Raw genomic sequence first — 16,343 nt, 5'->3', positions numbered from 1 at the left:
CCCTTATGCAAGCTGCTTTATTCAAAGCAGCATTTCTAACAGGTGATGTGTGAAAATACTGCAATTGTGCCTCTGATCCCAGATGAGTAAGTTCTAAGCCAGCTCAATTTCTGTGTATACTACTTCCCCAGAATCAAGTTCTGGAATTGCAGGGACTTTGCCATACTGAGACAAGCAGGGATAGAGAAGCAATAGCTAACCAAAAGCATTAAAAAAAAAAAAAAAAAAAAGGGGAGGTGTGAAGGTGTGAAACATTAGAAATTTTAAAAAATAGGGAGATAATTACTTTCCTCTTGAGTTCTGCCTGCACATCTGTTGAACTTTTTGTGTACTATCACCTTTGATTTTATCCTAAGGCAATCCATCTTCATTCCTGTTACAGAGGTGACTAAACCAGCTAAGCATAACTGAAGGCAATGTATTACAACACAGCTCAAGAATTTAGATGACATTGTAGTGGCTTGTTGCAAACCTTAAGCAGTCACTGATACTTTTAAAAATCCCACAGCTGAACTGCCTCCTCTGTGTGCGTGTAACTCTTGCATATGTTACCAAGTCTCTTAGAATAGTGTTACTTCTGTTAAGATCAATCACCTTACCCTGTTCCCATAGAAATATGAAGAGAGAGGAACACAATAACGAGAAAGGAAGCAGTTCTGCTTATTATCTGAGGTGTAGATGAGATATTAGGAAAATATTAAAACCACTGTGCTGTAGTGGAATAGATCACACAGAAAGATAGGGGAATCTCCATCCTTCTTCAAGGCACCCTAACCAGACACAGCTGAACTGATGCACCACTGATCAGAAGAATAGATGACCTCCAAAAGCTCCCTTTGACATGCCTAATTCTGTTCCTCCTTTCCCTTATATATTAGAAACATGATGAACCATTGAAAGATGAGGGTGGGATTGCAGTGGAACAGCCTAATGCTAGAATTCTCTCTATTGCCTCTGGCTTAGAAAGAGGTTACAGCAACTCTATTCTTAAAATCCTGAAATCAGGCCAGTAAATATACCACAAAGAGTCCAAAACTTTGCTATGAGAAAGCCATAGAGCCCTTTCACTACAATGGAGCAGCTAACCCAGGAGCCTATAAGCTGCTACAAATACTGCAGCCATGAATAAATGCAGACATTTGGCTAAATTAAACCTGTCAAAGCTAACTATTAAATAATTTCTTGACATTCAACTATTGATTTACTTGATGAGCCCTTTCAGTATTGATAATGAGGTGCTTCCTAGCCTTAGTTTAACTTTCGCCTGAACTCACTAATGCTTTTCCAAAGCTTCTCATTACTCAGGACCAGGAAAAAAATAAAATGCTGAAAAATTGCTTTAGAGTATATTCCCATCTTTGCCAGGCATGTAAGCAGCAGAGGGGTCTGGAAATGTTGACCTGAAAAGCAAGCAATGGAACCCTACAGCTATAAGCTACTGTGTTTGTTTAGCAGATGTTATAACTATTGCAATTTGAATGGTCTTGAAGCAAAATGTTGCTGCAGCAAGAGTGGCTTAAATTTGCTGGCAAATGCTGTGATTGAGTTTGTTCTGGCACTGACCAACTACACTGAAGGCTAGTATCAGTAAACAAGTTCTTCATTTATGTTACAACAAGTATGAAATTCCAGTAGGGAAGCTTATTTATGAACCTTGTCATAGATGCAGTCATCCTGTTCTGACCAAAATGCTAAGCATCAGAAAGCTGCACATCCAACTTTACAATAGAACCAGGCACAAAAGAAGTCTTACTCATGGATTTTATCAGCGTTCCCTGCCTCCAGCAAATGTTTTCAATCTTTATACTACTCATGTTACATATATTCATGTTGCATATATTAATATTGCATACACACCCATCCACAAAAAAAAAAAAGCTCAAAATCCACAAAAGTCAATGTTTTAAAACTGAGCAGGAAACAAATGCCATGGCAGCAATATCTATGTTTTCTATGGACACACCCAGGCAGTGGTGAATTTCTACAGTACTCTGATAGCATATATCAGTAATCAGAATGTTCCCAGATTTATCTCAGATACAGTTCTTCAACACTAGAGGAACCTGGAGAATATCAAAAAAGAGAAAAAAATATAGGTAATCACCATGCAGAAGCTAGCCAGCTCTATCACAAACCATCACAGATAAAGCGTAAACAATGGCCTCATCGACGACATAGCACTGTTTACCTATTGAGCATAACTTCCAGACAACTTGACAAACACAGGATTTTTCCTAATACTGACACAGAACATTTGACATTGTCCTTTGGTTCCCTAATTTCTGACGCTTTCAAGGGATGCCAATAGATAGTTTGACAGTAAAGAAGTTCAAGAATGAAATATCAAGAAATCAGACTACATAGTGACATAAAACACACTGCTAGCCTAGAAAGTCTTCCTAAACTTTTAGATAGATATCAAGATCTCCTCACAATACCTAAAGGTCTTGGAAAGAGGGACAGCTTGTGAGAACCAAGTATTAAACTTTCAGTAATAACACCACTTTGTCCTGCTTATAATGAAGTCTTTTGATTAGTATTCTAAAGCTCATTGAAGATTCAGATGCCTTCTGCAACACTTGCAGCATTATTTCAGAGACCAGATTATCACCTATGTTTTGCTTAAATCAGATGTAGAGTACAGACATACAAGAGGCATGAAAGTAATTTCAGCATAAACCTGCCAGCACCAGCTTGCAGGTGTGTGGATTCATAAATTATGGTTGCTTTCAAAGTATTATATATAACAATAAAAAGCTCTCTGGTATACGTAAAACATATCTAACTATAAATGCCAGACAGTGTTCACAGAAGCTTCTTGTTTCCTATATTAGACAATTTATTGCACTCACCTCAACTGACTCAAGTTTTCCATCATGGAGATGAGGTGACCTTGGGTAAATATCAAGCAGATGAGGAGGATCATCAATATGTGTTCTTCTAAAATTGTGTTTGAGAACTTCTTTATAATCCAAAGTATCAAAGTTGGTTTTCCATAGTAATACCTGTAAGAAATCCTCACCTCAGTAACTACTTGAAGGCTATTCAGTGCTCAAAACATAACTATTCAGTAAAGTCTGTTATTACTAGTAGATCACTGCATCATTATGAGACTGCAGTGATGTCTTAGTCTGATGTCTACTGCAACACAGGCACTTCCCCAGAGTATTTGTACTTCAAATCTAAAAGATGTGGTTCAATCTATTAAAAAAATAACCTCTACAATACATCTACAATCATAAAACAAAGCAAACTCCTGTCCCACTGAACTGTCCCAAGTTACTTTTCTGCCAGATCAAGGGATCATATACCGTTAAGTTCCTGCCCCCTAAAAAGGCTTGCAGGTCTAACAAGAAAATTTGAAGAAATAAGAGAAATGAGAGAGTTCCACAGAACTCTAAAACACCTTCCAGTTCCAGTGTTTTAGCAACAGGAATCTCTTTTCAGAACTTTGTCCAATTATATTCTAGGTAGAAACAATAAACAACAGTCACACTAATGCAGAAGGTCATAGGATGTAGAGGTAGTCCAAAGGTATTCTACCCAGTCTTATGAATATTCTGGGAAATGAAATTATAGCACACAATGTTATAATCTCTCCTGTCACAAAATAATTGCATATTTAATTTAATTAAGTTTACATGATCTGTGAGCTCTTTTGTACTAGAAGAGAAGAGAAAAGAGAAGAGAAGAGAAGAGAAGAGAAGAGAAGAGAAGAGAAGAGAAGAGAAGAGAAGAGAAGAGAAGAGAAAAAGTTTGAGACACTTGGAAGTTACCAAAAGTCCAATGTTGATATCTACAGCTGCCAGCTAAATTAAAGAAAACAAAGAGGGGACCATAATCTGACTTAAAATTACTTCCCTGTCCAGCCAATAATATTTGTGACAGACATTAAAAGTATTTTTTATATATTAATAATTATTAAGCAACACAAATCATAGATTTGTTCACAGAAATTTCAAGTGCACTAAATCATATTTTTAATATATTTCTGAAGACCTGCACTGCTACAAGTTCATTTCAGGTTCAACGTCTTTCATGACTCCCTTGAGTCAAAGACCCTGAATATGCACTGGGAGACAGTGCACCAATAAAGGTGAACCCAAACTAACTCAGACATTAGTAACAGTAAAAGAGGATGCACAGATCTCAGTCAAACTACTTAAACCTTCCTTAAAACCTGGCACTTGCAGGACTGCTAGGTGATAGATTAGTTGATTCACAGCAGCTCCTACTTTCTCTCCTTCCTCAGCTGTGTAGGTTCTACTACTTCCATTATTCAGTCCAGAATAGTTACTCACATTTTTTTAGTAGTTTCCCTTCATTTTTTTTCAGGCTAATTTTCTGCTGATTTAGTACTTTGAAGTGTTTCAGCACCGAGTGTAAACAACAGTATAGGCAGGAGGCAGCTCACCTTTCAACAGTGGTGAGCTTTTGAGTTGCTCAAGCTCTAAATATATTTAATTTTGTTCTAAAGTGAAGGGCCATGTTCCTGCAGCTTGATCATTACAGATAAAAAAAAATTAGTAAGAATAAAACCAGAATGGAAACATCCATATATGCCTTGAGTATCTCAACTGCAATGCGAAAGTGCAAATGCAAATATGCACAACCCTAGAAGAAAGGTATTTCATAAAGAAGTAGTTGCCTTCACATCAAGGCCTTCATCAGACACAATGAGTTGTCTCTTCTATATGGTAACTGAATTAACAGCACAGGCTACTACTTTCCAAATGAATAGGTATAATTTTCCTTTCACATAAAAGGTCTTATGTTTTCCATGGCAGAAGGTTAATGAAATAAATTACCACATGCACATATAGCAAAAAATGTGAGGAACGTGAACTTCAGAACACTACATACTGAGATTTTTTTTTTGTTTGAGGAAAGAAGCAAATAGAAAGAAACAAAAGTAGCCAGTGTTTGTTTCAAATATTTAATGTGCTTCTGAACAAAGCTGTCAGCTGGTTCAGCACCAACCAGAAACTTGATACAAGAAGCAGATACTGGTTTTCCTTCTTTGATGGGAAGGTACAGAAGGATCTCTTCTTTGAAAACGTAATAGCCTTGAAATAATATGTGCATGAAAGAAGCAGTCTTCCATAAACTTAGAATGTATCAGCTGCCTCCAACTCATGCTGTCAACAGACAATATATTTTGGATACTGAATGAGGGATAGAAGATGATACTTTTATGGCCAGCCTCTGCCCATAAACATGACATGGGTGATCTGCCAGCAGAACTTTTCCTACAAATACACACTACAATTACAGTAAACCAACAATCACAGTGAGTTGAGAAGAAATCCCACAACCATCCTCCTAGCACACCTGAAAGAAGGCTGTGGACACGTCAGCAAAACAGGATATTTCAGAAGTACATGTGTGTATGCACCAACAGAAAATGGACACTGAAAAATAAAGTTCTTATGTTTACTATAGGTGAAGATGTATACCTTGGTAGTTACCCAACAGTGGTTAGCACTGCACATTTTAAAACTTAGAAAAGTAAAAGCTGCAGCAAAATAAGTACTCTCCCACCAAAACTTTGATAAAGCAAAGAGAAAAACTTCAACAAACACAGGAAGGCCCATTTTTAAGGTAACTTAAACAGTTACGAGACCTGCTATGACTACTTTTTAAATTCAACATTTAACTAAGAAAGTGCTTCCTGATGAAACTGCATCTTCCCTCTCATGTATTCAGCATGAACCCACTCTATCAAACTGCTGAGGAACACGAGACATAGATTTTACCTACTTTCTCCATGCTCTCATGCCCCAGCAGCTCTACAACATTAAATCAGGGCAGGAAAAAGGCAATGACATGACTGCGTTGAACACACGTGTCATTCAGGAGGCCCCAAATTCAAAGGAACTTTGAAGTAAGACAGGCATTCAAGTGGGAGGCTGTGTTAGGCTTAATTCAGTAGGTCCTTGCCCCCATCAGAGCTTCTCAGACTAATCTTGTGTCATGTGACCTAGTTAATATACACACTTCAGTTCCTCTCAAGTTAAGAATAATATACCAACAGTCATAAAACTCAAAATAAAATAGTCATGGAAGGTAAGGCCAACAATTCAGAATTACTTAGGACCTAAGTCGCATTTTGGAACTTAAAATCTTATTTAAAACTTTAGTATGGAAAATAAAAGATCATACTAGTGGGTCAAGAAATAAATATCTTTCCCCCTTTCTTGGTTGGTTTTTGTGGGTTTTTTCCCTGCTTGTAAAATTACTATTGGATGTTTGATAACAGTCTTGGCAGTGCTTCTTACCTAACACTTTGTGATAGAAAGTAATTTTTTTATTATTTCCCAAGACCATCTCTGCTACCAGCTGAAATTTATTTCAAACTCCACAAAACAGAATATAACCATGACTTATGGTAAACTCAAAAGATCTGAATTTCTACACCACAGCTTTTTATATCTACATTGAGCTAATTTTAGCTTTTTGTAACAGGAGACAGTGAAAAAGACAACTAATATTAAGGAACATTTCAGACTGAAAATTTAAACCTTGTACTATAAAAGTTCATTCTTTTTGGAAAATTTAAAGAAATGATTCCAAGCTTGATAGTAGTTTTTCTTAATTATGAGATTTATTACAGTAGATGGAGATTAATTACAAGAATTACTGTTTAACTTTTTTTTTAATGTTCAAATGATTCTTCCCTTTATAAAATCCAGTACTTTACTATTTCACCAAAGTAAATTAGTAAAGGTAACACAAGAGTTTTTTTCCCAATTCTAGCCATCGTTTTCCCAGTAATACACCTTAATTTCTACAGTTACAGAGTAAGGACTTTAAAATAAGTGAAAACCTAACAAAGCAGCTGAACCTTAATTTCAATTGCAACACAACAACTTCATTGACACTGAATTGCAACACTTTAAATATTTTAAGTTAAAAATCATTCCTTTATTTTAATATGTAAAATGGAAGTGGCTGGTTTTGTGGCCTCCTCATCGTAGCATCCAATGGAAAGTCTATATAACACACTAGTAGACAGAATGCATGTGAGTAATTAGCATGTTACAGTGACATACTATATTTAACTCCCCTCCACTGTAACAAACACTAAGACATTTAATTTAAAGAGATAATACCACAAACCTGAGCATCTGCTCCACCTGAAGCAAATTTTTCACCACCTTTTGAAAAAGCCACACAAAGTACAGGTCCCTGGCAAAAAAAAAATAGCATACAGTAAAGTTAGGCTATTACTGTAAGCATGGTATTTTAGTGCAAAGAGAAAAACACTGATGCCGTTACCAAATAAAATAGATTTTTCAATTTTAATAAAATAAGTAGCTATTTTACTACAGTGGAATTTCAGCAAAACTTGATTGAAGAGTTAATACTGCACATTTTCGTATAATGCTGCATTACAATTACAACAATCTATACTAGGAAAATAGGGGTATTATCCTTAGATCTTATATTTAGTTCGACAATGAAAGATTACAAAATATATGTTGCATTACTCAAGGCAATATGTTTGAATGATTTATTATCAAAAACAGGGTTTGTTTGGCATTAACAGGAAAAAGAGGACATGTCTGCCATTTTTCACAAAAGTTATCTTCTGTAAGCTTCCCCCTCCTTAGAAGACACTGTTTTTCAATAGACAAAAACACTAAAGTGCCAAATAACATGATCTGGAAAATCAAGTGAATTATTAATGAATTCAGAACATGAGCTATTACTTAACATCAAGCATGTAACACTGACAGCTAAAAAGCATGGTTACAGGTAAAACTGATGAATTTCCTTAACCACTTGTGACAAGGTGCATTAATACAACACCTTGCTGTCCACTAAATTTTATCTGCAAGTTGCAAGATAAAAGACAATGGCATAAATGTTACTTTCCCTTTGTAAAGATAACAACCTAATAAGATCTCCATTTAAAGAGGATTATTGTGTATACCTGGTGTCCATGAAGAGTGTAAATAAGTCTTTCTCCTAAGAGGTCCAGAATCTTAAGGGTACCGTCAGAAGAAGCAGTGATGAGGTAGTTATCAGAAGGATGGAATGATATACAATTAACCCCTGCTCTGTGAACTAATTTACAGAAGACAATATTCAAAGACTGTAGATATCTACTAAGAGGAAATGTGCACTTTATTTCTTTGCTCTTTTCTACTTCCCAAAGAACTACTTCATTTAAGGGAAAAACAACCAAAGTTCTGGGGCATAAAAGACTCTTCAAAGTATTTGCTTAAGAGAAGCAAAGAAATAAAAAGGATTCAGATTGGATTTTTAGGGTTGCTAGACTACAAAAAGATACTTACAACATGTCAATATGACTTGTTTGTTCACTTTCCCCAGTAAGGAATGAAATAACATACTCTTGATAAATCACATTTAATTGTAAAGAGTCCCATTGTAAAGAAAATAAAACAAACTACATTTTTTTTACCTCTGAAATGCTGCAGTAGCTTGTTCGTTCGAATATCCCATAGCTTCACTGTGTGATTGGAACCAGCAGAAGCTATACATGTTCCACTTGGGTTGAAAGCCACAAAATTTGCATATCTAAATATAATTAATGAAAACTGATTTAAAATATGTTTCCACAGAAATATTTAGGTGTGTGTATATATATAAAGCCCACAATATCAACACTGAGCTGCTTGTGTGGAATCCACATGTATGGAAACTCAAATAAGGCATTTCAAGTAACTGAAATAAGCATAAGAAAACAAGATGTACATGATAAATCATAATCTCACTTTTGTTGAAAATACAGTATAATTGATCCAAGTCAAATCTTCAGAGTTTGTGCTAGAGTACAAAGTTCCTAGAAGATAGTGCTACAAAGTTTGTAAGCAACAAGTAAAATAATTTTGTCTAAGAACCAAGTATCTAGCTATAACAACATTTGGGACTCAAAAAAGGATGAAGGCAGCCATGAAATCAGCAAAGCACATATGCAAGATAAATACTCCACTGACTTGTTAACTAAAACTCTGAATCCAAGATGTTCAAGAAAACTGCATATAAATAAAAGCAAATATTTTTTAAATTTAAATAAGGCAGACCACTGAAGGTAACAAAACATTGTTTTAATCAACAAGTGGAAAAGCCTTCAAGCTTTCTTCTTGTTGAAGCATTCAATACGAAATAATATTATCAAAATTGAGGAAAAACATGGAAACATTCCAAAATCTAAGAATAATCTCACTTCTGTTTGGATTAGCTCTTGATTGCTGGAAAACATCTGGATAAGTGCAGACAGTTAACCTCTTTAGAAAAACATTATATGAATCATTTTACTTCACATGGGTGGTAGAATTTTGATCTGTTTTCAGATTTAACACAATAGATGTTAATACCACAGAACATTAAATTAATGTAAATAAAATTACTCTATTACATTTTACCTTTTTTTCTAGTAAAACTTACCCTTCATAATCTGAGAAGCTATTAACACAAGTTTTACTTCTTGTATCCCAGATGTTAACAGAGTTGTCCTCACCACAAGATACTATTATTCTTCCATCAGGCGAAAATCTGGAACACACAAGTGTATACATTACCAAAAAACTGATACTGCCTAGATTAGCATTAGAGACATAAGTAGCAAAACACCAGAACCAAGAGAGCCTGTTTGAAATACGGATGCGTAACATTTAAAGGACATTTGAACTTCTAGTATTTCTCATGGAGTAATAAAATTGAAAAGAAAAGCTTCTCCCCCTATTCCACTCTGCCTCATTTCACAATACACTAGAATTAAAAATCAAGCAAGAGAAAGAGAGGGAGTTGGGGGGAAGGTATCAGCAACCTAAGGATGACAGATATTACAGAAAACTATAGGTAAAAAGACAGGACACAGTAGAATCTTGTGTTCAATCTTAACCTATATTTATGTTCTCTGAGTTCTCTCTAGACTTACAAATAGTGGGCAAAGCATTCGCAATTATTCCTAGACTAGCAGACTAGGTTTTTAAACAAGAAAAATGACTTGTCTATAGCTTCCTTGAGCATTATTATTTCACTTCTTGAGCAACTGCACAACAACATTAGAAAACTGTTCAAGAACTTTCACATGTGATTTCCTAGGGCTTTTTCTTTTCAACAATTAGATACTTTGAAACTTTGTAGGGCTCTGCACTTCACCAGTGTGAAATTTCTTTCTCAAGAGGTTTATATCAGGCCTCTCTTAGCTGCAGATTTTCCATTAATATGGAGGAAAGGAAAAATTTAAAAAAAAAAAAAAAATCGGCAAACAATCTTTTCTTGTCTTTGAAGAGCTGTCCTGTCTTTAAAGAGCATGAATCCTAACTTGCAGTCCAAAGGCCACTTATTTCACCTTTTCCAATTGTGTAAGCTTAACTCATCTGGATTCATGACCATTCTTTTATGCCACTACTATTCCAAGAACAGTTCAGAAAACCCCTACAATGCATGATACCTCTGGGAAAATGCTGGGAAATAAGTTAATACAAAGAAATAACCAAACAAAACTGAGGAAAGACAGGATATTGACTGAAAATAAACACAGAAGAACCCATTTGTCCTTTAATGTAATAGAATGAACACACAGCAACTGATTTAATATGTACATATATTACCACAAAGCAAGCTTTCATACTTCAGCTAGGAGATAAATACAAAACTTGTGTGCGTAAGATTCATTTAATAAAATTTAATTATTACTGAGAGATCATAATTTGTTATTCACAGACTTTTCTTCTCTTAGTTCTACCCTGAGATATAAAATTCCCTTTGTTAGGAATTCTACTTTACCAGGAGAATAAAAACACTTACTTGGCACAGCGAACCCAGCGAGTGTGTTGGAATAGGGTAAACAAAAGGCGCTGATAGCAAACACTCCATATTTTTATTGACTTGTCATTGGATGCTGAAACTATAGAGTAGCCATCATGGGAAAAGCTCACACTCCGAACAGATGCTGTATGACCTTTCAGTACTGATGATTCTCCGTGACTAAGGGGGGTAAAGAAAATGAAACAACATTCCAAATATCAAGTCATAAATCACAATTACATTAGACGTAAAGAGTTTAAATCCATAAAACTCAATGTTAGAATATTTAGAATCTTACCCAAACAAAAAAGCAGCATAGTAGAGGCCAAATCGTAATGCCACCACTACTTTTTTTACTTACTTAAATATTATTAGAATAACACTTCTCCAGTTGTGTTTAACATGACCAGTTTTAGAGAACAGTGCAGTTAAGTAGCAGCTTTAGGCCCATTAGCACCAGTATTTGAAAGAGAACTTATTTTTTTAATATAGTAATCTACAAAATGCTTGAAAGTTCAAGTAACATCAGTCTAAGATCACTTTGAATAACTTATAATCACTACTACTCAAGAACAGTCTAATAAGGCAAGTCGATTAAATTTTTTTTCCCAAAAAACTATTTTTTGTTTGCACCATCACTTGTCTCCCCCAAATGAAGTGCAGCCATGCAGTACTTACTAAAATATAAGCCAGAGAAATATTACGAAGCATAGTTGTACACACATGAAATTGTGACCTCTGAATTGTTCTGTTTTTCTTTTGAAACTACAGAATATTCAGAAAAGAACAAAGTAATACAGTAAAGAACTGTGTTGCTTGTGCTCCCCAGTCTGTTTTGTCAAAGCCCAGGCATGTGGGAAGGAAAAAGAAATTTGAGTAAAGCCTCCAATATTCACATTGCACAATTACAAAACACGTAGCCAGCACTGCCCAGTTATACTCACATGCAAGGAATCCATAGCCTGACTGTGTGATCTTGAGAAGCTGAAGCCAGCACCTGCCCATCGGGTGAGAACTCTACACTGGTCACCGCTTCTGCGTGGCCCGCAAATCTGTAAGCTCTGCGCTGATTCTTCAGCTTCCACAACATAAGAAACCTATCCACAGAGCAGGTAGCTGGCAAGAAGTAAAAGATATTAGGAGTCTGCTCACTGTTCTTATGAAAGTCAGAGCTAATGACTACTGATTTGGATTCACAGAGAACTTAATGAACATTACGGGGAGGGAGGAGTTATTAGATTTTAATGGATACTTGGCCTGAGCAGAAGCCTGGTAGCAAGTAATGCCAACACCAGGCTTTTGGAGGGATGTCACAAGACTGGGAGGAGTAAAGGATAATTCTTAACAGGTAGCTCTCCTACATACTAAGCCAACTGAAGACATAGAGCAAAAATTTCAAAGCCAAACACCACGCACATCAGTTAAGTATGAATCCAGATTCAGTTTTACCAAATCCTAAGAACAACAGACAAATTCTTCAGTAATCTCATTTTGATCTCTGAGATGGAATTTGTTTCAAGCATCAAGTGTTTAACTCTGAAAAAACAAGCCAACTTAAACTCAAGACATGATTTCTAACACTTCAGATATCTACATTTGAGTGAAGATATCGACATACGATAATTCTGTAATCCTATTTAAGTACTGACTTTATAATACTAACATTTGTCTAGTACAAAAGAGAACATAAAGTTGTCAGTCTGAAAATAGAAAGAGCATGTTAGAGGGTGAGTTTTTTGCAGTCACTTTACAGATGAACTACACTATCTACACTCAAAAAGGCTCTTTTAACAGAGCTTGATCATTTTCAGGAACCTATAAGAAGCAAAGACAATAAGCAGTTGAATTAAACTGGTACATGTGATATTCCTACGTGCCCTATCATCTTCATCTCTGCTAAATGCTAGTATGCAGACATAAATAAAACAAGGTATTCACACTCCCATCTCTCAGTTGTCAAATTCCTAACCCTAGTAGAGAAAAGAAGGGAGAGGAAGAACAGGGGCCTCCTGGAAGCTGGAAGAGTACATGAAGAGAATGGCTTTTCTCTTCCCAGTCTCTTTCAAGCCCCAACATAGCACAAAGAAATTGAGTCTCCTTATTTATCACATGTCAAGGCAAGCCTCAAACAAAATATTAGCATATTAGAATACTAAATATTAACTATTAAATTCCCTTAATTAATTTAATACAAAGATATTATTTTTATTCCCAAAAGACTAGCTTCTGCTAAAAGATGTGAGACCAGACTATTTCTATGCCCACCTTAATAGGTCTATATTTGACAAAGAAATACAGGATATTTTCCCTCCACTTCAACTTTTCAAAACCCGGGTTTACAGCAGGCTCTTTCTAATTGTACTTGAAAGAATTCTTTTTTCCCTTTGATTCTGAAAAATGTGACCTACAGTGGAATAAAACTAAAAGGAAAAAGTGAAACATAAGCTAAAATATAATTTGAAGGCATCAGGCTGGAAATGTGAAACAGACAAGATTTATGGTTTCTAAAACAAATCATTGACGAACTACCTGTGGTATCTTAAGAACTGCAAGAAGGCTGTGCATTACCAAGCTGCCTTTGCTTTCAGTTCTAAAAACTGAGGGAAACATTCTTTGAAAGATGACAGCACAATACATTCAAAGCCTGGTTTCTTGTAGCTTGCTCTCTCATAGATAGGCTATCCCAAGGTAAATGAGACACAAGCAGTGACCTGAAGTTCTCCTTTCTGTGGGACATTCATGACCATCTTCCTTGTTTTCCCTTTGGACTCCCTGCTGCCTATGCTCCACAGCATCCTCTCTCCATCCTTAAGTACGTTTCTCTCTTGAAGCCACCAGCCCACTACCTCGACACACGAAGTCTATTTCCATCTCCAATGCCGCAGTTCCAGCCCAGCCAACACCACCCTAGGGGTGATGGAGGGAAGAAGTTCAAAATTTGCACAGGAAAGGGTGAGTAACCGACAGACCTGTTGTAGAAATATTTTCCTAAGGCACACAGGCTGACGTAACTATGTTTGAACAGCACGGGAGAGGCAAACAAAAAGAAACTCTAAGCCTAAATTTTGCATCTATATTGAGCTTTGGCCCTTATCCTTTACCATTAATGAGGCTCAGTTAAGCCAAGCTATTCCCTCTTCAAGCAAGCTGAAAACAATTTTGGTGCATTAAGCTAGCACCCAAGCATTTCACTGTAATAGTAACTGCTTTACCTTAGCAAACCACAAGCAGAAAATACAAGAAGCCATAGGGTAACTGTGTTGCCAGAAATACTAATCTTAAAAACAGCTTTGTTCATGACAATGTACTATTATCAAGTAAACTTCACTATTTCTTTTTATTCCATTCTAAGGGCTTTTGCCTACTTTATAACAATGCTGCTTCTTCGGTTTACTCTAGCACAGTACTTTAAGGATTACTTCTTAATCCTTTATGCATTTTTATCCCCAAGGTCTCTCCATTCAAAAAGAGGGAAGCAAGAACCTTCCAGGATGGACTACACATGAGATTCTACAGGAATGCAGACCAGACACAGATGATGCATTCTGACAGCACTTACTAAGTATACCAGCACACTACAGTTGGACTTTCAATTACCAGATCACCAGTAAATAGCTCACAACAGATCTCCAACGCTGAAGTATTGGATCAGAAACAAAAAAAGATGTGCCATAGCACAAACAGGCCTGTTGCTCCTCAGAGAATACATGACATAACCAGAACCATATTTAGAGGTGAAAAGACAATTTGTCCTTGCTATGAAAACATTTGATCAACTGAAAAATGTAACTAAAAATGTAGAAAGCTGAAAATTCACACTGAGCTGACTCCAATACACAACTTACTCCAGTTTATAACCTGAGTGCTTTTTTTTTTTAAACATCAATGCTTCTATACACACCTACATATAGCAGGTACATCACTGGGTAATTTGCTTCTCTGCTGATGAGTCATTACAGGACTGAACACCAAAGAATAAAGACTTGCCTTTATGCAAAGGCCAAGTTGAGAGATCTACAGCAAAGTGGTGTGTAAACAGATACCTGAGCTTCACATATGCCATGAAAAAGATTTCATGGTATTTGCAATGAAACAAAGTTCCATTTATGAATTTTGATTATTTATGGTACACAGTTTTATATATACACACACAAATACATGAACACAAGTCGCTATAATACGGAATTACCATTTCACTCTCATTTCCCACAATAACAAAGTGGTGACTAAGAAAGTTGTGCAAAGTTCAGAAGAGACAGAGGCAGGCTTTAACAGTGTGATGTACATCTCTCAAAATACTGAAGCATCCCCAATATAATTAATCACTCAGTGCAAGAATTACAGGGCAGATGGAATACAGTGCACATGATGGGTGTGTGAATATTCAAACCCCACCACTGTCAACAAACCCCCAAAACAAACCCACCAAAAACACTTCACAGGAACCCTGCAGCTCTCAATGATAAGGTGCAATGTTACAATACAAACACATTTTGCAATGAATTGCAAGATTTCCTACTTGGAGAAAAATTATTATTAATTGAACCTCTGTCAAGAAAGCCAATCTGGAATTCTAAGCACAATGGATAAAATATGAAGAACTTTTAATAACTCCCATAAGTTCAAGTTCATGGCAGTTTTTGTTGCATTCTGTATGCATGTACACAAGAGGAAAAGAACTGAGAAGAGTCAGTACACTAGCCAACATTTAATTTTCTGGTTTTTATTTTTTCAAAAGAAATCCCAAAACCCTCCACATTTATTCAGTGTTAAGTTTACATTCAATTTCTTTTAAGTCACTTAGAATCAGTAGTTTAAAATATATACAAGTGTTCATCAAATCTTCAAAGTCTAACAGAATAGAAAACCATTCAGTTTCAGATTTTTCAGAAATCTGTACATACCGAAAAATAATTGGATAGGAGTATTGAAATGGCAAGGTGTTGTTTGTTTGTTTTTTCCTTCTTTCTTTCTCTTTCTCTAGTCCCTCTTCCTTTTATTCAGATGTTTTTTATTCCCATTGGGAATATTTTTAAATTTTTTTTTAGGGACAGGTTATTTGGTTTTTTTTGTTCTTCCCAGTTTGTTTATAAATAATTCCAAAAATAGAAAGGGAGGTCATGGGGAGAAGGAAGGGTTCAGATACATACAGAGAGAATAACTTTTCAAACTAAGAGGCAGATTCACTTATAATTATTGCTTACATAGATAAGGAACACTTTAATGTCAGGTTTAACTTGAAGGTATTTCTTTATATGAAAAGCAGTTTTTGCCAAGTGCTAAAAAATTAACTGTATAAAAGTTGCATAGTCTATATTCACACCATTTAATTACTTTCATCTTTAGAAACATGCATTGCACATACTATTTATGATCTGCCATATAGGACAACCTAGGCCTTTTTCCTGTCATTTCCATTGAATGTAACAGCCTACAGCAAGCTTTTCACAAAAGCACATACTTTATATAATTTATTGCCCCAGTACATAATGACTGGTTGCCCTTTAAAATTTGATAAATGGTTCATAACTTGAAGGTCCACAAAAGAATTCCTACTGGAA

The 16,343-nt window shown here is 35.8% G+C and overlaps 1 protein-coding gene across 2 annotated transcripts in view; it reads right to left on the bottom strand.

Moving 5' to 3' along the window:
* The window catches only part of POC1B (POC1 centriolar protein B), a 43,410-nt gene extending 31,486 nt beyond the window's left edge, over positions 1-11,924 (bottom strand). For both annotated transcript variants that reach the window (XR_001859516.1, XM_017726677.1), the window contains exons 1-7: positions 11,727-11,924; positions 10,783-10,962; positions 9,415-9,522; positions 8,429-8,544; positions 7,937-8,070; positions 7,120-7,188; positions 2,853-3,005 (exon numbers count right to left, since the gene is read on the bottom strand). Coding sequence is in view for 1 of the 2 variants with exons in the window: in XM_017726677.1 (XP_017582166.1) it covers positions 2,853-3,005; positions 7,120-7,188; positions 7,937-8,070; positions 8,429-8,544; positions 9,415-9,522; positions 10,783-10,962; positions 11,727-11,872 (906 nt within the window). In the remaining variant the exon portion in view is untranslated. The remainder of the gene's footprint in view (positions 1-2,852; positions 3,006-7,119; positions 7,189-7,936; positions 8,071-8,428; positions 8,545-9,414; positions 9,523-10,782; positions 10,963-11,726) is intronic.
* Positions 11,925-16,343: the final 4,419 nt, after the last annotated feature.

The sequence above is a fragment of the Corvus brachyrhynchos genome, unplaced genomic scaffold, assembly GCF_000691975.1.
Source record: "Corvus brachyrhynchos isolate BGI_N302 unplaced genomic scaffold, ASM69197v1 scaffold242, whole genome shotgun sequence".
Classification (NCBI taxonomy): domain Eukaryota; kingdom Metazoa; phylum Chordata; class Aves; order Passeriformes; family Corvidae; genus Corvus; species Corvus brachyrhynchos.
The sequence above is the reverse complement of the archived record's forward strand: the minus strand, read 5'-3'. Positions and strand labels throughout refer to the sequence as shown.